The sequence below is a fragment of the Symphalangus syndactylus genome, chromosome 12 (genome assembly GCF_028878055.3).
Source record: "Symphalangus syndactylus isolate Jambi chromosome 12, NHGRI_mSymSyn1-v2.1_pri, whole genome shotgun sequence".
NCBI lineage: Eukaryota > Metazoa > Chordata > Mammalia > Primates > Hylobatidae > Symphalangus > Symphalangus syndactylus.
This window is the reverse complement of record NC_072441.2, coordinates 95386597-95413842: the sequence shown is the minus strand read 5'-3', so window position 1 is coordinate 95413842 and position 27246 is coordinate 95386597. Positions and strand designations below refer to the sequence as shown.

Below are 27246 nucleotides of genomic sequence, written 5' to 3'. Positions count from 1 at the left end.
CTCCTGAACCCTGCAGAACTCTGGTTCTGTCTCCTATGTTAGTAACTTACTTACTTCACCTATTTATAATCATCCATAAGGGCAGAGGCTGACATGTCATCTTTTACCACCTACAGTTTCTACTAAGTACTAATGTTAAGTACTACACAGACAATCCCATGTACAGAAAAGTAAAATCCTCACTGACCTCCAAGAAACTCTTCTCTAAGGCCACACGGATGTTGGTCTCTATGCTGGTGCGTTTCTTCCTCCTACGGCTCAAGCCCTCAATTCCTGGAGAATTCAGGGCACTTGGGCTGGAGAGGGACGAATCAGATGAGAGGTTCTCTGTAAGAATGAAGAAAATACAGAAATAAAATTAGCTGAGCACAGTGATTCATGTGCATAATATGCATATTAACAACAAAACTGACAAAATAAGCTACATGCAAGTATGAAAAGGTTTTCACATAACCTACATTACAATATTGCTTATTGGCCGGGCACGGTGGTTCACACCTGTAATCCCAGCACTTTGGGAGGCTGAGGCGGGAGGATCACTTTAGGTCAGGAGTTCAAGACCAGCCTGGCTAACATGGTAAAACCCCATCTCTACCAAAAATACAAAAATTAGCTGGGCACAGTGGCGTGCACCTGTGGTCCCAGTTACTTGGGAGGCTGAGGCAGGAGAATCACTTGAACCCGGGAGGCGGAGGTTGCAGTGAGCTGAGATGGTGCCACTGCACTTCAGCCTGGGCAACAGAGTGAGACCATGTCTCCCCCTACTCGCCTCCCACCTCCCCCAACATATATATATATTTACTACCATGGATATTTCTGCTGCCCTTATTGGCATTCTTTGTGCTAGGATGGTTGACAATATTACAACTACTTCTGGATTTCTGTTTCTGAGAAAGAAGAGGTTTACTATTCCTATCCTTAAACTCAGTTCTATGTCTCCAGTTCTGTTTGTTTATAAGTTCTGGGGATAAAAGGAAGAAAGTTTCTTAGAAATTACTGAACGTTTAATATTTATCTTGTAAATGGCCTCTCATTTTATTGGTATAATCTAGGGTAAAAAGAAAAGAAACAAATGAAATATTTATAAATTCTCTGAAGTTAAATCACAGGGTTCTATAATTTCACAGTTTAATAACCTTGGGCATGTCATACACATCTGAGTTTGTTTCTGCTACACATAAAATAAGATGGAAAGAGTAAACCAGTGGTTCTTATCTGTGGACTCGGGAAACAGATGCCTAGGCCTCACCCGTAGCTACTGAATAAAACTGTCCAAGGATGCGTGTTTCAGGTTTGTCTTTTCCAAAGGCCTAATTTTTGTTCATATCTACAATAAGAACCATAGTTTAAGGGATCTACATGACTCCTACAGCTTTCATAGTCTATGATCCTGTGACTCAAGATTCCAATCTTCCAAAAGGAACTCTCAGCACAAAAAAACGTAAGACAAAGCTAGTAGTCCAACTTTTCTGAATGAAACGTGTGGTCATTTAAATAACAAAAGCAGAACTATTGCAAGAACAAGTTCTATGATAATTCATCAAGGAAGAAACAATAAGCTTCTACTTCAGGCTTAACTAAATACAAAAGCCTTACTTATCCTATTCCTTCAACTGTGTGTGTGTGTGTGTTCCTAATCCTGGCTCAAATACAAGAAGTACTTCAGACTAAAAATTACTGCTAATTATTTATACTGTAATTACTAGAATATTTAAATGAATCAGCTTTCTGATTTATATCACCATAATTTATAATAATCCTCCCAGGATTAATAAGCTTCAAGGTTCTGTAACAACAAAAATAGAGTAAGAAATATAAACCCCAATTTATATAACAATCCCCCTGTAAAATTTCAATGAATGACAAAGAAATATCTTTTACAGTCACTTACCTGCATCATTTAGCCACTTCTCTAAAAGTGGCTTCAACTTGCACATGTTCTTAAAGCTGAGGTTCAAGGCTTCAAAGCGAGAGATGGTAGTTTGGCTGAAGTCATTTCCATATAGTTTCCCCATAGCGAGCCCAACATCACCCTACACACAATACAGAGCAGAAGGAGAGGAGAGGAAAGACAGAGTCATCTCACCAATGCTTAAAGCCTTCACTCTGGGGTGTTGCTCCAATAACTGCTTTAGACAAAGAGTCAATAATTATTCCACTTACGGGGTCCCACATAAACTCCATCCCTAAGCCAGTCACAGTGTTACTGTGAGGACTCTTTTAGGCCTAATCGTTACAACGTTCAATACTGTCCCACATACTTTCCCATTTTGAATCTCTTCTTGCCACCTTATGTAATCATGGAGATACCAAAATTTCAACTAGGTATCAAAAATTGTGCTAATATTCTAACAAGCCCCTTAATTGATACAACCAAAGTGATTTAAGTAATCTTTAAAAATGTATTTATCTGGTCTGGGCACAGTGGCTCACACCTTTAATCCCAGCATTTTGGGAGGCCTAGGCCTACACGGGTGGATTGCTTGAGCCCAGGATTTCCAGACCAGCCTGGAGAACATGGCAAAACATCTACAAAAAAATACAAATATTAGCCAGGCGTGGTGGCGTGTGCCTGTAGTCCCAGCCATTTGGGAGGTTGAGCTGGAAGGATCGCTTGAGACCAGGAGGTCAAGGCTGTAGCAAGCCGTGATCATGGCACCGCACTCCAGTCTGGATGACAGAGCGAGACCCTGTCTCAAAAAAAGAAAAAAATTTAAAAAAGAAAAAGAAAAATAAATTTATCTGTATCACCTACAGATATTACGTATAACTCTCTAGATAACCCAAGATATTTCTGAACTAATCAAACTTCCCAAAAATCACTTTAAAAATTAGAAATCATCTCTTTCTTCTTTTCCCTATCAAGTATTTCTGGATGCAGTGAAAAAAAAAATCTATTTTCACTCCTAGTTTGGATTTCAAAGTTAGTTACAAAAAACAGGTATTCTAAAAGACTACTTTTGTAACCATCATAGAAATAGAAATTCACAGTAGAGAGGTTTGACCCATTTAGTCAAACCTTCATGGGCACTGGAAACTTGGTAACCTTACAGCAATAGAACAATGATGCCCTGAATATATTACAAAAGATGTCTTTCTCTATAAGCCTATAACCTTTGAAATGTATACAGAGCTTTTCTTCCTGCTGAATCTCTCTTGATCAAGTGGGAAAAAAAGCGTAAGATAGTTGCTTTATATACAGGAAACAGAGGCTCACGGAGTTTAAATGATTCACCCACTCATTTCAATTAGTTTAGTAACAGGGCAGAAAGGCAACATCATTTCTGGTCCAAAGTACTATACAAGGAATCCTACTATGAGACAGCCAACTCTCAACTATCCTGGCAACACTTATTTTGAACTGGGATTATCCCAGTCCTTTGATTCCCCCCCACCCCTAATCCATCTTTTGAATACTACATTTTTTATTAGCGCATTGAATACTACATTTTTTATTAGGTGGTAGTTGGGTTAAAAAAGTAACATATTTTTAAAACCCCATTTTCTTTTCGGTGAACAACTTCTGATAAAAAGTTTAACAGATGAGAAATATTGAAATGTAAGACAAAATGAGGCACACAGAATACCTGAACTTCAAGTGATTGATATCCTCTGCCTTCCCATATAGCCACCAGCCACATATGGCTATTTAAATTAATTAAAACCCAATAAATTAAAAATTCAGTTCCCCAGCATCACTAGCCCTTCCAAGTGCTCAATAGCCATAAGTAGACAGTGGCTATTGTATTGGACACCCCATGTCCAATGTACAGAACACCCCCCATCATCACAGAAAGTTTTAGTGACAGTTCTGAATATACTGAAGTAGACTGTTTATTAATTTCCTTCCAATTACCATAAAAGTGAAAGAACCAGAATTAGTGGTGAGCAGGGCATAAATGCTATCCATTATACTGTATACAAATACGTCTAAAGATATAGATGATTATGTTTATCTATACCTGTATCTCTATATATTTATTAAAATGTTACTTCATTCAGGCAGGGCACGGTGGCTCACACCTGTAATCCCAGCACTTTGGGAGGCCGAGGCAGGTGGATCACCTGAGGTCAGGAGTTCAAGACCAGCCTGACCAACATGGCGAAACCCCATCTCCACTAAAAAATACAAAAATTAGCCAGGTGTGGTGGCAGGTGCCTGTAATCCCAGCTACTCAGAAGGCTGAGGCACGAGAACTGCTTGAAACCTGGGAGGCAGAGGTTGCAGTTAGCCGAGATCATGCCACTGCACTCCAGCCTGGGTGATAAAGTGAGACTCTGTCTCAAAAAAATAAATAAAATAAAATAAAATGTTACTTCACTCAATCAAATATTCACTAAGTGCCTACTATATGTCAAGCATTGAACTTAACGCATTGTGTATCACATATATTCATGTCATGGTCACCTTGTTTAGATTACAGCTGGTGCCAACTAAACCTTGCAATTCTTTGAATATAAGAACTTATGTAGCAGTTAGGTGGCAATAAGTGTTTTCTGGCATAGTAACTGCACAATAAGCTACAAATTTTCACAAACTTCTATCTTATGATAAAAGTATATAAAAGTAACAATTTAACAAGTAAAAAATAAGTCAACAGCCTTGGAAACATAAGACCCCATCTCTACCAAACACAAAAAAATTAGCTGTGTGTGGTGCATGTGCCTGTAGTCCCAGCTACTTGGAAGGCTGAGGTGGGAGGATCACTTGACCCCAGAAGTTTGAGGCTGCAGTGAGCTATAATTGTGCCACTGCACTCCAGCCAGAGCCAACAGAGTGAGACCCTCTCTCTAAAAAAAAAAAAAAAAAAAAAAAAGTAAATAAAATATATATTAAAAAATCATGACCGTAATTATAAGAAATGTGATACCTTAAGGTGGTGGCTGGAAATAAAGCTATGCCATTCACTAACTAGAACCACGATAATAAATAATAAACTCACTTTATCATTTATTAATATGTTTTATTTCACATTTAAATGGCTTAACTGAATAAAAAGCAACAGGCTCCTCAGTTAACATACTAATTTTCATTAATTTGGTACAGGCTTGGTTTAATGCTCTTTCGTGATAACCCAACTCACAACCATCTTGGGTTATCACTCACAAAAGTAAATGTTTTAAGTAGTCGATTCATATATAATCTTAACTATATTATATCCCTTTGATATTTTTAAAAAGAACAAAAAAGGAACAAAAACTGGGATTGGGAAATAATGAATGTACCATATGTGATAAATGTATTATGCTATGACATGCTTTCTAATTATGGAAAGACAGCCATGGTAATCCTTTAATAAGCAATTATGTAATTAGAAAATAACTTTAAAACATCTAATAATGTGTATATTTACACAGAGAATAGAGCTTTTTTTGTTTCAGCAAATAACTTTAATGGCTAAAACTTTCTCTTTGTGTGTGTATATAAATAAATTGGCCACAGAGCAACCTTTGAATAACTAAAATTGAAGTATCTGACTTAAAAACAGAGGTTGATAGACTGATTTTCCATTCTGCAGCAGTAGTATGTACTTTAACCCACATAGTCCAAGTTTGTGAACCATTGCCACTGCTGTCTCAAAGTCATTTCGAAAAATAAGGAATGGTCATGCCAAAAAATAGGATAAAACCACAAAACAAAATACCAGACCATAGGGAAGCTCCTTTACCTGGAGAGATGTGCAGAGGGAGAGAAAAACATAACACTGGCAATATGTTGGGTCAAACGCAGAAAGGCAAACCACTATTTGAGTAAAAGTTAAAGATTTTTAAAAGCCTTAACATCTTTGGCATATCACTTAGGCAACAATCTCTCAGGGAATCCCAGAGTATGCTGTGCTAATAGTTTAAAACTTGAGGCACTGCTAAATATGCTAACCTTATACTTATTTCGGCTTTGTAACTTATATCAATCTAGTTTTACGTTTAGCTTTCTTTTTTTTTTTTTTTGAGACAGAATCCTGCTCTGTCACCCCCCAGGCTGGAGTGCAGTGGTGTGATCTTGGCTCACTGCAACCTCCACCTCCCAGGTTGAAGCAACTGTCCCTGCCTCAGCCTCCCGATTAGCTGGGGTTACAGGTGCCCGCCACCACATCGGCTAATTTTTGTATTTTTTAGTAGAGATGGGGTTTCGCCATGTTGGCCAGGCTGGTCTTGAACTCCTGACCTCAGGTGATCCATCTGCCTTGGCCTCCCAAAGTGCTGGGATTACAGGTGTGAGCCACTGTGCCCGGCCTAGCTTTCTTTTTAAAACAAGTCAGATCATTTAAGATGCTTTGAAAGTATTAAAATGTTTCTGGATAATTTGCTTCTTCATAAGTCAAACTCCTCACAAATGTAACTGTATTTCTGCTAAAATCATGCCTATTTAAAAAATCATTTTATATTCACAAACACAATTGATTTCTTTGAGCAAAAATGAATTCCCAAAGAAATATAAGCCTGGGCTGGGCCCGGTTGCTCACACCTGTAATCTCAGCACTTTGGGAAGCTGACGTGGGTGGATTTGGTTGAGCCCAGGAGTTCGAGACCAGCCTGGGCAACATGACAAGACCTCGTCTCTACAAGAATTAGCCGGGTGTGGTGGTATGCCTGAGTCCCAGCTACTCAGGAGACGGAAGCGGGAGAATCCCTTGACCCCTGGAGGTCAAGGCTGCAGTGAGCCATGATCATGCCACTGTACTCCAGCCTGGGTGACAGACCGAGGCCCTGTCTCAAAAAAAAAAACACAAAAAAACAAACAAACAAAAACAAAAACAAACAAAAAAAGAGATATATATAAAGATATATATAAATGTGTTCTTAAAAACACCCATAGTACATTCAGGGATGCTATCCTTGGATTTTGACCTACCAGGCCAGGTGGAGCATTACTGTACTTTCAACACAAAATAATTTGAGTAATATTTGAGTGGCTTAAAAACTTTAAATTATATTCCCTGGAAAGAAAATATCAGATTTTTCCTGATTCCATAAAAGCACCCCATCTAATCCATACTTCAGTTTTTTTTTTTACCTAATGATCTTATACCATTTTACATAAATTTCATTCAGTTTAATTCCTTGCCTGCTTTAAAAGTATTATTTGCAGGCCGGGCGCAGTGGCTCACACCTGTAATCCCAGCACTTTGGGAGGCCAAGGTGGGAGGGTTGATTGAGGCCAAGAGTTCAAGACCAACCTGGCCAACATAGCGAGACTCTGTCTCTAAAATAATATATTATTTACGACAGGTTAATCAAAGAGTAAGTCAGTGGTAGTGCTTAAAACAAACAAAAATGCTACGTATCCAGACAACTGTTTAAACCATTAAATATATTCACTCTTCTTTAAAAGTCCTCAGCTGACAAATTCCAGAAAATTAATTTGGATTTTGGTTAATTTGGGGTTTTCTTCTTCTATAGATTCTTGCTTGATTAACTGGTTTTAGCATAGGCTTAGAGAGTATGTATGCCTGTGCCTGCATGCCTGTCTCCATCACCCTCTCTCTTCCAAAAAGTTATTTTTATTTTTAATTTTTATTAATTTTTATTTTTTAGAGACAGTGTCTTGCTCTGTCACCCAGGCTGGACTGCAATGGAGCAATCATGGCTCACTGCAGCCTCGACCTCCTGGGCTCAAACAATCCTCCCACCTCAGCCTCCTGATAGCTTGGACTACAAGCATGCGCCACCACACCCAGTTAAATTTTTTATTTATTTACTTTTTGGAGAGACAGGGTCCCACCAGAGACCAGGCTGGTCTCCATCTCCTGGGCTCAAGCAATCCTCCCACCTCAGTCTCCCAAAGTGCTGGGATTACAGATGAGAGCTACTGCACCCACTAACTACAAAAAACTGTTTTTAAATAAGCCTTCTAAACTTTTCCCCTTTTAGCTAATAGAATATACCCTGTAACCTTTACTCTCTCAATCTTACATATGAAATACTAAGGTCTACCACCAGATATTCTTCAAATAACAAAATCCTCCGTACAGTCAAAATATCCTCCAACATAATCTTTTAAACTCTTCACAATTTACTGGTATAATTATGATTTCAGAGGCCTGTGTTCTGAAAGAAATCATAAAGCTTCTAGACTAACATTAAACCATACATTAAAAATGCAGGAAAAGGCTAACAAAAAGGTGCAGTTTAAAACCAAAAAACAACATGGCTGAGGAACATATTGTATCTTAGAAGCCTCTTTGGACATGTAAAGCAAATACAGTTGTCCCTCAGTATGCACAGGGGATTGGTTTCGGGACCTCCCTTGGATACCAAAATCCACTGATGCTCAAGTTCTCAAAATTATAAAATGCATATTTGTATATAACATATGTGTATTCTCCCATATACTTTAAATCATCTCTACGTTACTTACAATACTTAATATAATGTAAATGCTATGTAAATTGTTGTATTGTTTAGGAAATAATGGCAAGAAAAAAAGTCTATACATGTTCAGTACAGACATGACCATACTTTTTCGTCCCCCGTCCCAAATATTTTGGACTAGTTGAATCCACAGATGTGGAATCCATGAATACAGAGAGCCAACTGTATTTGGACCCAGCCAAGGAGGGCAATCAATGTAAGGCCAATTCACCCTACCTGAGTGAATCCAAGTTTGATTCGTCTTTGTTTGAAGGTCTTGGCAAACTGCTCAAGCTCCTCAAGGTCACTGGGCTCCTCCAAGCTGGGAGTATCAATTCGCTTTGGTGTTGACTGGCTCTGTGGAAGTGTCTGAATTGGGGTTGCTGCTATTGTGCGTGTTGGGGTTGCTGGCTGTTGGAGAAAGAGTAAAACAATGAGGAAAAACATGTGAAGAGATATTTAGGTTTACTCCAAGTAAACAACTGAAGGAAAGAGCCACATTTATGGATAACAATGAAGACCATGTAACACTACAGAAGGTACAACATAATGTTCAGTGAGCAAAGCAGACAGTGAAATTATGTATACTGCAATTACAGTTAATTACGTAATCTATAAAAAAACATGAATACACAAAAATGAAATGAATACACAAAAATGAAATCTATTATAACTGGGTTTTCAAATGGTCTGAATACATATATCTTATGTTTTTTAATAAATTACTCTTTATTTCAAAAAATCTATTTCATAAGTCTAGCACTTCAACTGTCAAAACAGTAGACAGCATATAGGTCTTGTTTATCACTATTATATCTCCAACCTGTGACACCGTATTATAAAAATAGTATTCAAGATCATAATTCAAAATCATTAAGGGGGAAAAGTAAACCTCCTGTAGTTTAAATAGCTTATAACAGGTTTCGCTTTTGTGTATCTGTTCCAGTTTTTTCTCCAAGGATCTATATCTTAAACCTTCACTGTAATTATGGTAAACATAATTTTACCCTCTGCTTTTCTCATTTAATGTTGTTTTAACTTTTTTCTATGGTATTTCAGTCTTCATAATTATCCTTTTTAAAAACTAAGGCAATATTCTCATAATTTACGCACCTATGTGCGTAACCAGTTCTTAATTGCTAGACAGTTTTTATGTTTTCACTAACATAGGTAACAACACAATGAAAAACTTTATGCATATTAGTTATTTTTTCCACCTATGTGCGTAATTAGTTCTTTTGAGATAAATTCTCAAGGGCTTTTCTGGTAACTAGATAAACAATTTCATGGCTTTTGATACATATCATAACTTTGGTTCCCTCTATGCAACACTCTTCCACATGACTTATGTTAGCAGTTTTAAAAAATGTTTTGCTAATTCAGGAAGTAAATGGTAGTTCCCTGCTGCTTTAATTTGTATTTCTCTTACTACTCAATGTCAAAATTTTCCCATGTGTCAATTATTATCTGTATTTCTTTGGATGTGAATTGGATTTATGTCCTTAACCAATTTATATATTAATGATATTTATTCTCATCCTTATCCTTAGAGAGATCCTCAAATTTTATAGAGGAAGCTTTGTCGTATTAATGTAAATGCTTTTTCCAATTTGCTTTCTTCTTTTTATTTTTCAGTGTACATAAATCTTTAAATTGTCATTTGGGTGAGCTTTTACTTTTCCTTTCTAATATATCCTGTTACTTCAAATCTGAGAAAGCTTCACTTATTTCTAACATTGATAAAATTCCTTTTAATCTGCTAGCTTCTTCTTTGTTGAATATTTGATTATTTAAATCCACGTATAGTTTATTTTGGGACATGAGGGTATAGTCTCTTTTTAAAAATAAAATACTCAACTTTCTTATCACACAAACTTAAGGTTATTCTGTTCTATTCACAAGCCCTGAGTGGAACACACCTCACTAGTGGGAGGCACTGCCTGACTGCATCTTAGTTGCTCAGTTGACCCCTCCTGTGAACAGTAGCCCAGGTGAGCGATTATAAACCAGAATTACAGATAAAGTCTGTGGCTGTGAATTTTTCTTCTTCAAATTTAGATGAGTTATATAACCCTGACCTTTACCTTATGAGTCAAGGCTTCCTCCAAAGGAACTAACTGTCTCAGAAAACTACAGAATAAGCATTACACCGGCGACAACTGGAGTTAAGTTCCTCTCTTATCATCCTGTTTCAATGACAACAACAAAGTTCATTTCTATGTCATGCTGACACTGCATAATTTTCAATCTGACCATTTTGGAGGATCCAAATGAGCACCAACCATAGCAGACCCCTATGTGGCTGTACACTTCTCACAGCGAAACTGGTTGACAGTTAGAGGTGAGTCTTAACTATCACATTGTTACTTCATCTCCGGGCTTGAAGTAGCCCTATTCTCAAATAATAAAGGACTAAAAATCGCTTGGGTACCTTTAGATGGAGTGGTTACAGATAAGTTACCCCAACTCCAGAAACCTCAGGCTGGACTGGGCCAGATCTAGAAATGGCAGAGTAGAATTCAGTGAGCAGGAGTCAGGATGAAGCCACAACGGCCCTGCCACCGTATGCAGAGAATGCAGGCCAGGAAGAAGTCTCTGGTACAGGCTTTTTTCAAAATCCCAACCTCACTCTTGCATTCAGCATATTCACAAATTCACCATTTAAAAGGGCAAATGTAACTGCTAATTGTAGTAGCAGTTACTACAGATAGTAGTAGATACAGAACATTCTCATCACTCCCAAAAGTTCCCTTGTTCCCTTTGCAGTTAATCCCCATCATTAGCCCCCTGTCCCTGGCAACCACTAATGTTTTATGTACCTTAGTTTTGTCTTTTCTAAAATGCCATGTGCATTGAATCATACTGTATGCAGTCTTTTATGTCTTCTTTCATGTAGTATAATGCTTTTGAGATTCACAGGAGATGCATGTATCAGAAGCACGTTTCTTTTTATTGCAAAGTAGTATTCCATCATATGGATATGCTAAAGCTTATGGTACCTAGTCACCAGCTGATGTATATTTAGGTTGTTTCCAGTTTGAGGTGAATAACGCTGCTATAAACATTCACATACAAGTCTTTGTGTGGACGTATGCTTTCATTTCTAGGGATAGAACTGCTGGGTCACAAGGTACATGCACATTCACGCCTGTCATCTCAACACTTTGGGAGGCCAAGACAGGCAGATTGCTTGGGCCCAGGGGTTCAAGACCAGCCTAGGCAACGTGGCGAAACCCCATCTCTACAAAAAATAGCTGGGTGTGGTGGTGCACGCCTGTAGTCTCAGCTACTCAGGAGGCTGATGTGGGAGGATCGCTTGAGCTTGGGAGGTCAGGCTGCTAGAGTGGGCTGTGATTGTGCCACTGCACTCCAGCCTGGGTGACAGAGCAAGACCTTGCCTCCCACTCACCCCCGAAAAAAGAAACTGCCAAAACAATTTCCAAAGTGTGTAGACCATTTTGCAACACCACTAAGCAATGTATGAGAACTCTAGTTGCTTTACCTTCTTGCCAACGCCTTTTAAATTTTGCTTATTCTAGTGGCTGTGTAGTGATATTTCATTTAAATTTTCCTGATGACTAACGGTTTTTGAGCATCTTTTCATATGCCTGCTGGACATTTACATATCTTCTTTGGTGAAGTATCTCCCATTTTTTTGCTGCCCATTCCCTTAAATCAGATTGTCTTATTATTAACTTGAATGAGTTCTTTAGACATTCTGAACACAAATCTTTTATCAGATATGTTTCATAAAAATATTTTCTCCCCATCTGTGGTTTTCTTTTCATTCACTTGAGAGAAGCTTTTAATTTTTATGAAATTAAATTTATCTGTTATTTTATGGTGCTTTTTGTGTCCTATTTAAGAAATCCTTGCCTAACCCAAGGACACAAATATTTTTTTCCAAGCTTTTTTCTCTAAGTTTAGGTCTATGACCCATCAAACAAATCTTTGTACACGGTGTGAAATAATAGTCAAGGTTTTTTTTTTCCCTATTGTTTCAGCAGCATTTTTTGAAATGACTTTTTTTTCCCCACTGAAATCGTTTGGCACCTTTGGCAAATCAGTTGGCCATATACATGTGGATCTACTGGACCTTCTATTCTGTTCCACTGATCTCTATTTCTATCCATATGCCAGTATTACACTATCTTCATTAACTGGAGTTTTATAATTATTCTTGACATCAGGTAGTCCTTCAATTTTCTTCTCAAAATCGTTTGGTTATTCTGTGTTTTCTACAGTTCTATATAAATGTCAGAAACAGTATGCAAATTTCTACAAAAAAGCCTGCTAGGTATTGGTTGAGACTGTGTTGAACCTAGAGGTCAATTTGGGAAAAACTGACATTTTAACATTTAACTTAGGTCTTCTGATTCATGAACACATTACTTCTTTCTATTTTATAGGTCTTTATTTTACGCAGCAATGTTCTATAGTTTTCAACTATAGAACTATTTGTATAGGCCTTAAAAATATTTTGTTGTTTATCCCTAAGTACTGTAAATTTCTTTTTCTTAATTTCAATTCCCAAATGCTCACTGCTAGCGTATAGAAATGTAAATGATTTTTATATATTGACTTTGTATCATACTTGCTAAGCTCACTTATTCCAGTAGCTTTTTTTGGTAGATTCCTTAAGATTTTCTACATAGACAATCATGTCATCTAGCAACTAAGATAGTTTTACTTCTTCCTTTCTAATCTATATGTCATTTATTAATATTTCATTTTATTGTCTTATTGCATTACTGGCACCTTCAGTATAATGTGGAATAAAAGTGGCAACTGGTCACTTTGCCTTGTTTCTGATCTTGGGAAAGTATTCAGTTTTTCATTAAGTATGATGTTGGTTTTTTCTTTTTTTTTTTAATACATGCTCTTTACTAGGTTAAGAAAGTTACCTTCTATATCTAGTTTGCAAGAGTTCTTATCATAAATGGATGCTGAATTCTGTGAAATCTGGTAATGTGTTAGTATTAAGTGATAACTTCCATACTGCAGACAAAGAAAGTCAGAGCTGGAAGGAGATTCAGGATCAGCCAGTTCAGTCACCTAATTTATAGATGGGAAGACTGAGGTCCAGAGAGATAAAATGACATGTTCAAAGCAACAGCTAGATAAGAAGTGGAATTAGGTCTATAATTTAAACCTCTATATGTCTAAGATTTTTTTATATAATTATAGTGTTTATATGGTCTAGTAGAAATGAGCTAAAGCACCATAAAAGCATTGAGAAAAAAGAAAATATAGAGATCAAAATTTCTTTGCAGTTTCTGAGAAAGGGTAAAGGGTAACAGTGGATTTTTAACTGAGGCTAACTAGGTTTGCAGTTTAAGTGGTAATATCTACTGCCAAGTATGGTGAGGGGAGATGTCACATAGCTAGAACTCATTACTCATTTACTGCTAACGCAGTTAATCTTTATGAACATATAAGAAACAGGAACTCTGAAGATTTTCAAAGACTATATTGATTTGGTAGCATTGCTTTATTGAGCTGATAAGCTTAGCTTTGATTTTCTGGTCAGTTTTTGAAGACCGAATTATTTTTATTAGATTTAAAAAAAAATTAAATAAAGTCCAAAAGTCTCCCCAAACAATATGATAAGAGAAAGTGGCCCCCATAGAAGAAAACTGACCTGGGAGGTGAGGGTGATGCTTGGCTGCGACTGTAGGAGGTTGGCTTGGCTTTGCTGAGGTAGTTGCGTTAGAAGATTTTGCGCTTGCAGGAGACCTGTAGAAGAAAAACATGTTATCCAGAAACATTAAAGATTTCTTCCAACACATGGCAAAAGAAAGAAAGAATTAGAAAATGAGCTGAAAATTTCCAGTTGATCTCTGGTAGTCTTACTGGTATCAAAACTCTTATTTCTCTTATTTGCCTTACATTCAATCTTGTTTTACAACTTGGAAGAGAAGATATAGAACATTAAATTAAAACTGATATGTCTTTGGCACAATCTGAATAAGCTCTGTGATAGGTCAATCCTTTATTTTAGGAAAGAGTGGGATGAAAGTTAAAAAACTATTCTAAATAGAAACAGCTGGAAATTCCAAAAAGAGCTCAACTTCTTAACCTAGAATCCATTAGAAACTGCCAGCATATGCTGGACCAGAGGAAAAGAAGCATTTTCAAGTTCTCTTTATCAAACATTTGCCTGTTGGTGATAATAAAGTTGAAATGTAAAATATTCTATTAATATCTGCATGAACACTGAACTGTCTTAGTTTCAAATAATTGATATTGTAATGCCACCAATGCTTCATGATGACAAACTGACATTCAAAGTAGAAATACAAACTCTTTGTTTGTAGAAGATGCTCAATTACTTGAATATATGGCTTTTTATTTTCAGAACCTGATAGACAGGACCAACCCAGAATGTCTGTATTTAAGGATTTAATCTATAGTAAAGAGTTTCAGATAAAATGCTGTTGCTAAAATACTAAATACAAGATTACGTTTGCTGTGATAAGAGCAATGGTAGAAAGTATTCAACAAAGCACACCAAACAAAAGGGATTTTACCATTTTCTTTCGAACATGTGATAAGATTATCTGAGGCAATAGCTTCCTAATTATGATTTCCTTAGGTTACTAAATTTGGATATATTAAATGTTGGAATATGTAGGACAACAGCCAGAACACTTAAGCCTGCCAGAGATTAGCCATAGAATTTATCATTTATTTATAAGTAACTAAGCACTGCTATCAAAAGATAGTAATATTTATTTCTAAGATACTATTCTAAGACAAATATTAGTATCAAAAGATACTAATATTTATTACTAAGATTTAAGCTATCAAAAGATACTAATATTTATTTCATAATGTAGGTCACAAATAAGATAAATATATTAAATATATTTGAATTTTTCTAAAGAACCCTGACTTGCTGATCTGGGGCAAGTGAAATATATATTGAAGCAAATATGATTAAATAAAATTCAGCACATATTACTACAAACATTTCTCAAAAGGCAGGTTTATGGAAGTTTAAATGACCATCCTGCTTCCCCAAGTGTCTTCCTATAGTTCAATCTCCATATAATAGTTAGGGTGATCTTTATAATCTTATTATTTCCCAATTAAAACGCTGTCACGGCCTTATATTAGAATTAGAACAAAATCTATGCAGCCCTAGGTATCTGGCGCTGTCTAGCTCTCATATCTCAACTTCTACCACTTCCTTTGACTCACTGAACTCCAGTTACTTTGGCTTTTCTTTACCTGGATCAGGTCAAGCTGTTCCCATCTCAGGTGTTTTACATTCCTTTGCCTACAAGACTCTTGTCTTCAGATTCTAGGTGTGGTAACCTCTCTCTTATCCTTCCTCACCAGTTCCCAATTCAAATATTGCTTCTCCAGAGAGACTTTTCCAGACCATAGGCCCATTCTTCTTTAGGTTAACCATTACCAGATTACTATGATCTGCTACCTGACTAGTACGTACTGGTATCTAAACCATTTTTTACATGTTTACTATTTGACGTCTCTTAATGAGGGCAGGGCCTGCATCTTGTTCAAAATACATCCCTAACTATTAGAGCACTATATGACACAGCAGGCACTCAACTAATTTTTGAGAGAATTAATTAAAATATCAAACTTTACTGGTTTGAAAAATACTGAAGGGTAGTCTAGAGGAAAAAAACTGTATTTTATGTTAACGATTAAAACTAATTAAATAAAATTGTTTTGCAAAGACTAAAGACTAAAGAATATTCAAAAACAATAATAAAAAATGAAAGAGAGGGCCGGGCACGGTGGCTCATGTGTGTAATCCCAGCACTTTGGGAGGCCGAGGCAGGCCGATCACTTGAGGTCAGGAGTTCAAGACCAGCCTGGCCAACATGGTAAAACCCCATCTCTACTAAAAATACAAAAAGTAACTGGGTGTGGTGGCACACAACTATAATCCCACCTACTCGGGAGGCGAGGCAAGAGAATCGCTTGAACCCAGGAGGCAAAGGTTGTGGTGAGACAAGACTGCGCCACTGTACTCCAGGCTGGGTGAAAAAACAAGACTCTGTCTCAAAAAAAAAAAAAACAAAAAGAAGAGAGCACAAAGGTCAGAAATGCGGTTCCATTATTAAACATAGGCTATTTCAACCCAGGAGTTTCTTTAAAGTTTAACAATGAAAGTTAGTTTAATCCGTAAGAGACAAAAGCAGGTAAGTAGACAAATTCAAACCTTAGGTTTTACCCCCAAACATGGTCAGCTGAAAAGGCTGAAAGGGCCCATAGAGGTTTAGAACTTTTTAAAAAACCAATGCTTGGCCAGGTGCCATGGCTCACGCCTGTAATCCCAGCATTTTGGGAGGCCGAGGCATGTGGATCACGAGGTCAGGAAATCGAGACCATCCTGGCTAACATGGTGAAAACCCGTCTCTAGTAAAAACACAAAAAAATTAGCCAGGCGTGGTGGCATGCGCCTGTAGTCCCAGCTACTCGGGAGGCTGAGGCAGGAGAATCCTTCTAACCTGGGAGACGGAGGTTGCAGTGAGCCGAGATCATGCCACTGCACTCCAGCCTGGGCGAGAGAGCAAGACTCCATCTCAAAAACAACAACAAAAAAACGCTTGCCACCTTCCCTTACCTAAACAATGAAAACCCAAACAAAACTCAAATGAACAGTTTTCTAACCAAGAACATTTCTTAAATTATTTTTATAATTTGTGCTGAGAGTAAATAGGGCAGAATAAGATAACCAATAAATTATGACTCAAGTTCAGTAATCTGTCAGTAAGAATTTTCCCATGAAAAATAATTCTGAGGAAAAGGCTTAAATTTCTCTTGCTAGAAATTAAATTCTGGACAGTTACAGTTATATAATCATAGCAATAGTACCAAAAATATGAATTACACCTCAAAAGTTTTAGATTAACCAATGAAAAACAAGAGAAAACAGAATTCCAGAAATCAATATTGAAGGCTAATCTCATGCTGGAAACATTGTTAAAATTCCAAAAGATAAAATCTTTGTCCTCCATCATGAAGTTAAGAGATTAGCTCTTTGGATTTTCAGCTTCTCTGATGCTATTAATTACAATGAATTCAATTCCTAGAAATGTTTATAGACGTATTTCCACTATGCTGATCCTCTACATTGTTGAATAATCTTAGAAAATGGAATCTAGGTCACATATGACTAACGAATGATTGCAACTCAGCAGCAGCCGTACAAGGTGATTCTAGGGAAACTATATAAAGGAACAACCTTTTCATTCTCTGAGTTATCTATCGTTTGTTGACTGAGGATGATACTGATATCATGATAATGTCATAATGATAACAGCAGCAAAGATTTAGAGAGGTTACTACGTATGAGGCACCTTTCTAAAAGGTGCCTTACATGTGTTTAAATTGTTGACTCCCTACAACCCTTAGAGGTGAACACTGAAAGTATCCTAATATCATAGTTGAGGAAACAGGTGCCCATAAAGTTAACTTTCCCAAGGACACACAGGTAAGTGGCAGAGCCAAGATTTACAAAGAGACAGTTTGGCTTTAGAGTCTATGCTCTTTGCTACTACATTATAATGACCTTCCTGATGTTAGGGTAGTAAAACTTTTTTTGTAATTCACCCATGTAAGTGAAGGGGAAGATAAAAAGGGAAATACGTGAAACTCAGAAAGGTTAGGTGAGTTGTCCAGGGTCACTGGCTCTAAGGCCAATCAGTATTACATTATCTGTGCTATTTTCCCAATGTTATAAAAGTCTGGAAGTTGGGGGAGTGTTTAAAAACATACACATACTTTTGCAAATACCAAAAAATCAGAATGAACAGTAATTCATTATTCCTACTATCTTGATTTGAGACAAATAAAATTGAAATAAAATGAGGTCCCAGATTTGAAAAGGGAAAGACAATGCCCTCGGCTTTGCTGAAAGTGAATGAAGGCAATCTCATTCTATCTTAAGGCTTTGGCAATTAACAAACCTAATAAACACACTTCGCATTGACCTAAGTCTTTCTGATCTAGGTCACCTTCTCCTTCCCTCTTGGAATTTTCTTCCATTGCGATTACCACTCTCCACTAGTTTTTGACTTCTGAAAATGCAGTATCTTTTGAATCTACTTAATCCTTTACACCTAAAAGGTTGGTTTCACCAAGGTTCTTCTAATACTACATATATATTTTCTCTGACCCTATCAACCCTTGTAGTTTTCTAAAAACCCAGGCATTATACCTAGATACCTCTTTCCTATCATTAATCAAATATAATTGGCCACCAGGTCCTGTCCATCTACCTCCTTACTTACCAATTTTCCCTACCCAAGTTTCAACATGAACTTTATTAAATAAAAACTTGGAAATGCCACTTTTCTGATTAAATCTGTGGTTTAGCAGAGTTGACAGAAGACTTTCTTATTGGAAGATACTGGGCCATTCACATTAGACTCCTCAAAGTGAGTCCGGATACAGTGGTTCATGCCTATAATCCCAGCACTTTGGGAGGCTGATGCAAGACGATCACTTGAACCCAGGAGTTCAAGACCAGCCTGTGCTATCACAGCAAGACATGTCTCTACAAAAAACTTTTTTTTTTTTTTTCAATTAGCCAGGTGAGGTAGTACACACTGTAGTCCCAGCTGCTTTAAAGGCTAAGGTGGGAGGATTGCTTGATCCCAAGAAGCTGGGACTGCAGTGAGCCATGATTGTGCCACTGCACTCCAGCCTGGGTGACAGAGCAAGACTCGGTCTCAAAAAAAAAAAAAAAAGAATAGTCAAAATTAGCTGGGTGTGGTGGCGCGTGCCTGTAATCCCAGCTACTTGGGAGGCTGAGGCAGGAGAATCGCTTGAACCTGGGAGGCAGAGGTTGCGGTGAGCCAAGATCGTGCCATTTAACTCCATCTCATAAACAAACAAACAAAACAACAAAAGAAATAGAGCAAGAACGAGGAGCCTGTGAATCCATTTCCTATTTATTCCATCTCAAAAAAAAAAAAAAAAGGCCAGATGCGGTGGCTAACGCCTGTAATCCCAGCACTCTGGGAGGCTGAGGTGGGCGGATCACCTGAGGTCAGGAGTTTGAGACCAGCCTGACCAACATGGTGAAACCTCATCTCTACTAAAAACCAAAAATTAGCCCGGCATAGTGGCGGGCGCCTATAATCCCAGCTACTCAGGAGGCCGAGACAGGAGAATCACTTGAACCCGGGAGGTGGAGGTTGCAGTGAGCTGAAATTGTGCTGCTGCACTCCAGCCTGGGCAACAAGAGTGAAACTATGTCTCAAAAATAAATAAATAAATAAAATAAAATAAAATAAAATAAAAATAAATTAGCTGGGCATGGTGGTGCATGCCTGTAATCCCAGCTACTTGGGAGGCTGAGGCAGGAGAATTGCTTGAACCCGGGAGGCGAAGGTTGCGGTGGGCCGAGATCGCGCCATTGCACTCTAGCCTGGGCAACAAGAGTGAAACTCCATCTCTTAAAATCCCAAAAAACAAAAAACAAAAAAACTCAAAAAATAACAGATGCTGGCGAGCTTGTGGAGAAAAGGGAACACTTACACACTGCTGGTGGGAATGTAAATTAGTTAAGCCATTGTGGAAAGCAGTTTGGCGATTTCTCAAAGAACTGAGAATTGCCATTTGATACAGCAATCCCATTATTGGGTATATACCCAAAGGAATATAAATTTTTCTGCCATAAAGACACATACCTGTGTGTATGTTAACTGCAGCACTATTCACAACAGCAAAGACATGGAATCAACCTAAATATCCATCAACACTAGACTGGATTAAAAAAAAATGTGGTGCATATACACAATGGAATACTATACAGCCATAAAACTTTCAGTACATACGCACACAAAGGGAACAACAGCCACCAGGGCCTACTTGAGGGTAGAGGGTGGGAGGAAGATGAGAATTGAAAAAACTACCTATCAGGTATTATGCCTATTACCTGGGTGATAAAATTATCTGTACACCAAATCCCTATGACATGTAGTTTATCTACATAACAAACCTGAGTGTAATCCTGAACCTAAAAGTTTAAAAATAATAATAAAAATAATTGGGAGGTTGGGGTTAGTTAGGGCTCAGGAAACTTTTCTAATTCCTCAAGTGATTTTTTTTTTTTTTTAAATTTTTAGACAGAGTCTCGCTCTGTCGCCCAGGCCGGAGTGCAGTGGTTCGATCTTGGCTCACTGCAAGCTCTGCCTCCCCAGTTCACACCATTCTCTTGCCTCAGCCTCCTGAGTAGCTGGGACTACAGGCGCCTGCCACCACGCCTGGCTATTTTTTTTGTATTTTTAGTAGAGACGGGGTTTCACTGTGTTAGCTAGGATGGTCTCGATCTCCTGACCTCGTGATCTGCCTGCCTCGGCCTCTTAAAGTGCTGGGATTACAGGCATGAGCCACCACGCCTGGCCACCAATGACTCTTAAATAAATCAAATCTTAGGAAGCACTAAGCTATAGGATTTAAGGTCAAACTCCTGGAAACTTAATCTAAGGTTCTTTAATGATCTGGTCTCTGCTAATCTTTCTGGGTTCAAATTTCACTATTACCTGCATATGCAAACTTATTCTGCAGTTGTAAGGCACTACTTATAGTTCTCAAACACAGCTTATTGATTTTTCTTCCATGTTTCTAAGGTTTGCAAATGCTGCTCGTTTTCCAAGACTGACATCTTCTCTTTTGTAAGCCTATGAATGCATTTTCCCAAATTCACTGTGAAGACTTATCTGAGCACAAAGTTACAGGGGTCTCTTTGCTTGGTTCCCATAGCATTGTGTGCATATCAAATCTAACACAATTTAGGTCTGCTTCCCTGCCACTAAATTGTGAGCTCTCTGCAAGTAAACACTGAATTACTCATCTTTGAGTCTTGAACATATGCTAGAATAATTACTTCATGACAAAAGATTTTGGAATGAATGATCAAGAAGAAAAAAGGCAAAAAAACCCGCTCAGAAATAATAAAGAATTGTTAGTGATGCACTAATGTTCCTTGAGTTGAAGCCTTGATACTCTGACATTCTCCACCCTGATCACATTAACTGACCGTACAGATGAGTGGTTGTTTGATATATTAATTATATAACATTTACCACTCAAAGGACTCAAAGATGTTTTTTATAACTCACGAAATTTGTAGTTCCTATTATAACAGTCTTTCCTCCTTAAATTAAAAAAACAATGGTTAGAAGCACATACTTTCAACACTCAGTCTATATTCTTTGAATACACTGCCATGAAAAACAATCAAAACACTAGCAGCAACTTATCCAATTTATGTTTGGCATGTTGAATAATTTCACTTAGACTTTTGGCCAAACTCTTGGTTCTCCCTTAGTGATTAAGTAGATGAATGGCAGTTCAGGGCAACCTTCAATAATGTGGTATTTATGACAAAAAACAAAACAAAACATTTTTTTAAACAAAAGCTTATAATCAAATAAAATTTAATAAAAACATTGTTCTAATAGTTTCAGGGCCAAAATGATAGTAGTTCACGCATGTGTAACATTCAGCGAACAGCCTTGGTATACCACTAATAAGCTCTAAGGAGGAGCTCACCCTGCTGGCCCTGGGGCGTCTGTGAGATGATAAACTGCGCTGGCTGCAAATTGGTGGTTGGATGCACCAACACAAACTGTTGCAGGTTGAGATTCTGCTGTTGAAGCTGTTGCAGTTGTTGAAGATCCTGAAAAATTGGAATTAAAACATGGATTGGAGATTCTCAAATAAAAGTTCGCTTAATTATAAGGCTTCCAGCTGATGACTTCTGTCACATCCAAATAAAGAAGAGTAAATACTTGGCATGCTTTAATATTCCAGACAGGGTATGCTCTGTGTGTGCTTGACAAAGCATGTGAAGCAACCTGGAGCCTCTGCAACTGACTATTTTTGTGGACTGACATATATTGCTATGATAAGCCTAATTTTCAATGGTTCTTTAAAATTCCCTCAGAACAAATATACTTCTGTTTTTTATCATGTAAAGATCAATACGGGTTTTAAAAATCAAGTGAGAAGAGTTCTTAAATATTTGATTGATTTTTCTCTTAAATAAAAATTGATCGTGTTACATCTGAATTTCCATCAATAAAGGGCCTATAATGACTTATGACATTTGACAATAGCTTATCTAACTCAACTGAAAAATCAGTATTCAATTTTTTTGCCCTTTTCCACATGTTCTAAAGTATTCAATTTTTTAAAACCAAAAATAGCTATCCATATAAAAATTTGATCCCTAACAACAGCATCTTACATTGGCCTACTGTTTTATAATTTTCAAAGTGTTTTCATGTACGTTATCTTATTTAGACTAATGTTAATATAGGGTCTCACAGCTTAGGCACTAAAAACATCTATTTGGTGATGAGAAAGTGGCCAAAATCAAAACATCATCTTGAAAAAGACTGTATAAAGACTAGTCTGATATCTATCTCTACTCTTATAGTTAATTAGCTCTTTTTAAATGGTTAGTCAAACTCTTGCTACAAGTTAAGTCCATTTCTGAGTCTTTTCTGAGAGGGATAAAGACAGCTGTCTAACAATTAGATTCATAATAACTCTTCATATATTTTACTGATATAACTACTTATACCTTTTTCCTCTTCTTGAGATTAAAGATTTTATTTATTTTCCTCCTTGGTACTATTGTGTATGCTTCTTAGACAATTTTTTTCTGTTTGTTTTTTAGTGGCGCTATCTTGGCTCACTGCAAGCTCCGCCTCCTGGGTTCACGCCATTCTCCTGCCTCAGCCTCCCGAGTAGCTGGGACTACAGGCACCTGCTCGGTACCTGTATTTTTAGTAGAGACGGGGTTTCACCGTGTTAGCCAGGATGGTCTCGATCTCCTGACCTAGTGATCTGCCCGCCTCGGCCTCCCAAAGTGCTGGGATTACAGGCGTGAGCCACTGTGCCTGGCGCTTCTTAAATAAATTTTTATTATCTCTAGATACTTTGCCCTAAAATGTGAAAATTGAAACCAAACAACATTCTAATGCAATAATGTTCTGCATATTAATCACTCCATAGCAGAGATGACTCACTGTCTGTCTCACACATGGGTGGCAACATTCACCGCAGAGCACGTGAAAAAAAATCCATGTCTGCTGTAATTAGCTAATTAAAATAAATACAGTAATCCCCTGCTTCAAAAATATGCCAGCTAATTATTCAAGAATTGTCACTTAATATAAAGTCAGTTATTCAAATAATCAGCTATATGTTTATAATATCAACTACAATAAGCAAACAAACATTTCTAATTCAGTGGTAAGGAAGGGTACCGCTTACCTCACTGATCTAGAGCTCCTCAGGCAGTTAAGGCCCCACGCTAACAATCAAAAAGCTAATTTAACATTAACTAAAACCTGCCACTTTATTCCTCACTTGCTGCCCCAGCTATTGGAGTTCCTCACTCACCTGTGCGATCTGTATGGGCTGAGACAGGGGGATCTGCGTCATGGGTGTGGCAGCAGAGGCGGAGATGGTGGCCCCAGCAGCACTGTGCTGCTGGCTGGCGGAGTGCTGCTGCACTGCAGCAGCCAGCAGCTGTGCCTGTGCCTGTGCCTGCTGGAGTAGTAACTGTTGCTGGGCAGGCGTCAAAGTAAGCTAAACAAAACCAGAACACATAATGGGAAAGTGTTGAAGGAGAAAGTCTCCTAATGCAAGCCAACTGCTTTAAAATAGGTAACTCAAATAATATCAGTCCCTAGCTACCCAACTTCACTTGCTTAGCAGACAGGTAAAATGTTCATCAGTGATCAAACTACCATTACTAGCAGAACATTTAAATTAAAATGGTGGTCCCCACTCTGGACTTAATCATTCAAGCTTGTCCAGGGCCCTAGGGTTTGGGCAAAAAAGTAATTAACTAGTAAGCAAGAAAAAAAGAAGAATCACCACTGACAAGATATGAGAAGAAATTTACACCCAACCAAACAGCAAGTGATTAATCAGATGAATGAGGAACAAGGATGCTGGATATAACCAAGGAAAGAACTGATAAGGCCCAGCTGCTTCCCATTAGCATGAATCCCTGCCATATTCCATCATTTCCATTAAGTCCAAAGATATGACTAAAGAATATGGGCTCCATTTGTTTCTTTTCCAAGTCTCCCTACAGGCCCCTCCCTAACACAGTCTTTTCTGTTATTGAAAGCATTGAGTCTCTGCAACTTTACATCTCCTTCCCAACACATTATCTCTATGAAACAGGTGGTGATAACCGTTCTCTTTACATGCAAATGAACCCAAATGTCCAGGTTTAATAGAAGCTCCAGCCACAGGAACTTAGAATCCCAACTCCCTCTTACTATTGCAGACGCTAGTCACCAAAAACAAGACCCAAATAGTAAAGTAGGAAATGTATTTAGAGCATATTTAAAGTTGTTTTCATAATGCAACTTATTTCAAACACACTTAAATCAAAGCAGTAAATGTGTTCTACTTTTCTTTTGGTGACAAGTTCTGATTGATCAAACAAGATGGAACCATAATTTTCTGAAGTATATGTACAGTCACTTAGTGCCACAACCTCCTCTAAAAGAATCAGACACAATTTGTGCATTAGAAACAGAAGGCTCAAAACCAAACCATTAAAAAACTCAATACCCTTCAAAGGATATGTGTGTATATAAAGTATATTTTTAATTTTTATATAATATATATACATACATATATCTCTACTGATGGGATTTTGTAAACAATTTTGCAACAGTTCTTAAAACAGTTGTCCACCGACAAAACACACTTAACTGGGAAAAAAAGAAAGAAAGAAAAAAAAAAAAAAACCCCAGGAAATTCTTGGGAGTTAATGTGATGTGAATTGAATAATAACTATTTCTTACCATTGCCCTAAACCAATCCCCACAAAGATAATTTAATACACAAATTTTCAACAATTGGAAAAATATTTCAAATGGTGCCTTAGAGAAAAGACAGCTGAAAACTTAAAAGCTTAATATAGCCACACAGGCCAATTTATTAACAATAAAAAATAAATGACAGACCTTCTCAGCCTTTTGGCTAAGATCAAGTATAAAAATAAACAATATTTGTTGAATGATACATGCCAAGCACTGTTCTATAAGCTTTACATGTATTATCTCCAATCTTTACAACAGTAATGTGAGATAAGTATTATTAGTATCTCCATTTAACAGAAGGAAAACAGGTAGAGGGAAATGAAGTAATTAGGCCATACGGTAAGCTGCAGAGCTAGGATATGAAGCCACATGCTTTATTTTAGACCATTACACAGTAACTTAAAGAAAAATGTTTTTCTTTTGCAGGTACTAATCCATTCTTTAACTTCTACCCTGCAGCGATGTCTTAATGCCAAATGGACAACTGCCATTTTCAGGGTAATGATCTCAACTATATGATACTTACTCCATTGCATGATGAAGCAACACCTGAAACAGGGGTTTAATAAAGTTTTTAATTTATCCAGAGCATCTACAATTCTAATAAAAGATATCCTGAAAACTTACGACAAAGATAATTCCTTTTTCAGAGCAACTTACTACCTATAGTGTAGGAAGTTCCTTAAAGACACAATAGTGCCAGGCATAGCTATGTTACTGCCAGCTATGGTAAACAATTCTAATCAGCTATTGGCCAATGGCAGTTCTGACACAGAAAAAGTTTATTGTAATTCTCTCAGTGAACACTTACCCCAGTTATCTGTCCTCCAGCTAGCATAAGCTGGGTCTGGGGAATGGCTGCCTGCACTGAAGGCTGCTGGGAAGGCTGGCTTGGCTGCTGTGAATCCCCCGATTCTTCATTAGATTTAGACTGAGGTGGGGTGGGGTAGGAAATAAAAGATTGCAAATAGTTGATTAAAAGAAATGTACTTAAAACCCCATCTTTTAGGAATCATTTAAAACATGGGCTTATTCAGTCATGAGTTCTGGTTTACCTCCTTTCTTTTCTTTGTATTTTCCTAGTTTCACATACTAAGTTTTTAAACTTTTTAATTCCAATGCCAGCAAAGCTGCTATTATAATTTTTAAAAATAGTCATCCCCCACAAATTTATAGATTTTTTTCATAGCCCCTAATTCCTCAACTCTAGAAATAGGGGGTAAAGGGAAGAATAGATTTTCAATTCACCTCTACATTAGACCTTCCAAACCAATATTTAAACATACACCTGGTGGTCAGTCTGAAACTTCTCCATATACCATCTCAGAGAATGATTACTTGATCCACAGAACTTTCCACCTAATATTTTACAGAACGGTAAATCTAGCAACTCCCATCAACTAACACACAAGCTCAGAGAGAAAGTGCTGCAGTCAAGAGAGAGGGGCACGAAGAGAAAATTTTATGGTAATTAAAACTGGTTATGCAAAGCATTAAAATTCTGCATAGATTTGCATATTTCTCACCACCTGTTTTGGGGACTGCAGCAAGGCTAATTAACATAAATGCTCTGATTAATTCTGCCAGTCATTGAGAGGTAATTATAGTGCAGGACTGTAAACATTCTGCACTGGAGATACAGCCTGTTTGCCAACATCTCTCTAAGGGATGAAAGTTTACCATGGCAACCAAGGCAATTTTCCGCCTCCCCTCCCTCAGAAAGTAAGGTCACATTATCTCTTTTTCTTTTCTCTCCTTGTTCCTACATGTTACTAGGTCCATATTCAACTGGGTTTCATGAAATGCTCAACCCAAGGTCTTTAGTCATTAGCAACACTGAAATCAATCTTCCATAATACTGTCTTTCCCTCTTGACTGCTAGTTACCTAAACACTATAATGAAAGGAACCAGCAGGTTGATAGAAATATTAAGAGAGCAATGTCTAACACTTGAACTTTGCATGTTTTGCCATATGGTTCAAAGAAGGAAAGTGGCCAGATTTAAGTTTTAACATTTTGATTGTCTATCCACCAATATCTACGAACA

General features: G+C 37.5%; 1 protein-coding gene across 9 annotated transcripts in view; it reads right to left on the bottom strand.

Annotated features, from left to right (window-relative positions):
• POU2F1 (POU class 2 homeobox 1) overlaps window positions 1-27246 on the bottom strand; it is a 210888-nt gene that overhangs the window by 29013 nt on the left and 154629 nt on the right. For 7 of the 9 annotated variants that reach the window (XM_063625101.1, XM_063625108.1, XM_063625103.1 and 4 more), the window contains 7 exons: window positions 26011-26130; window positions 23755-23943; window positions 21895-22021; window positions 13994-14088; window positions 8590-8763; window positions 1892-2033; window positions 188-327 (listed from right to left, as the gene is read on the bottom strand). In XM_063625101.1, the coding sequence (XP_063481171.1) occupies window positions 188-327; window positions 1892-2033; window positions 8590-8763; window positions 13994-14088; window positions 21895-22021; window positions 23755-23943; window positions 26011-26130 (987 nt within the window). The remainder of the gene's footprint in view (window positions 1-187; window positions 328-1891; window positions 2034-8589; window positions 8764-13993; window positions 14089-21894; window positions 22022-23754; window positions 23944-26010; window positions 26131-27246) is intronic. The other 2 variants (XM_063625107.1, XM_063625105.1) reach the window with 1 other exon arrangement.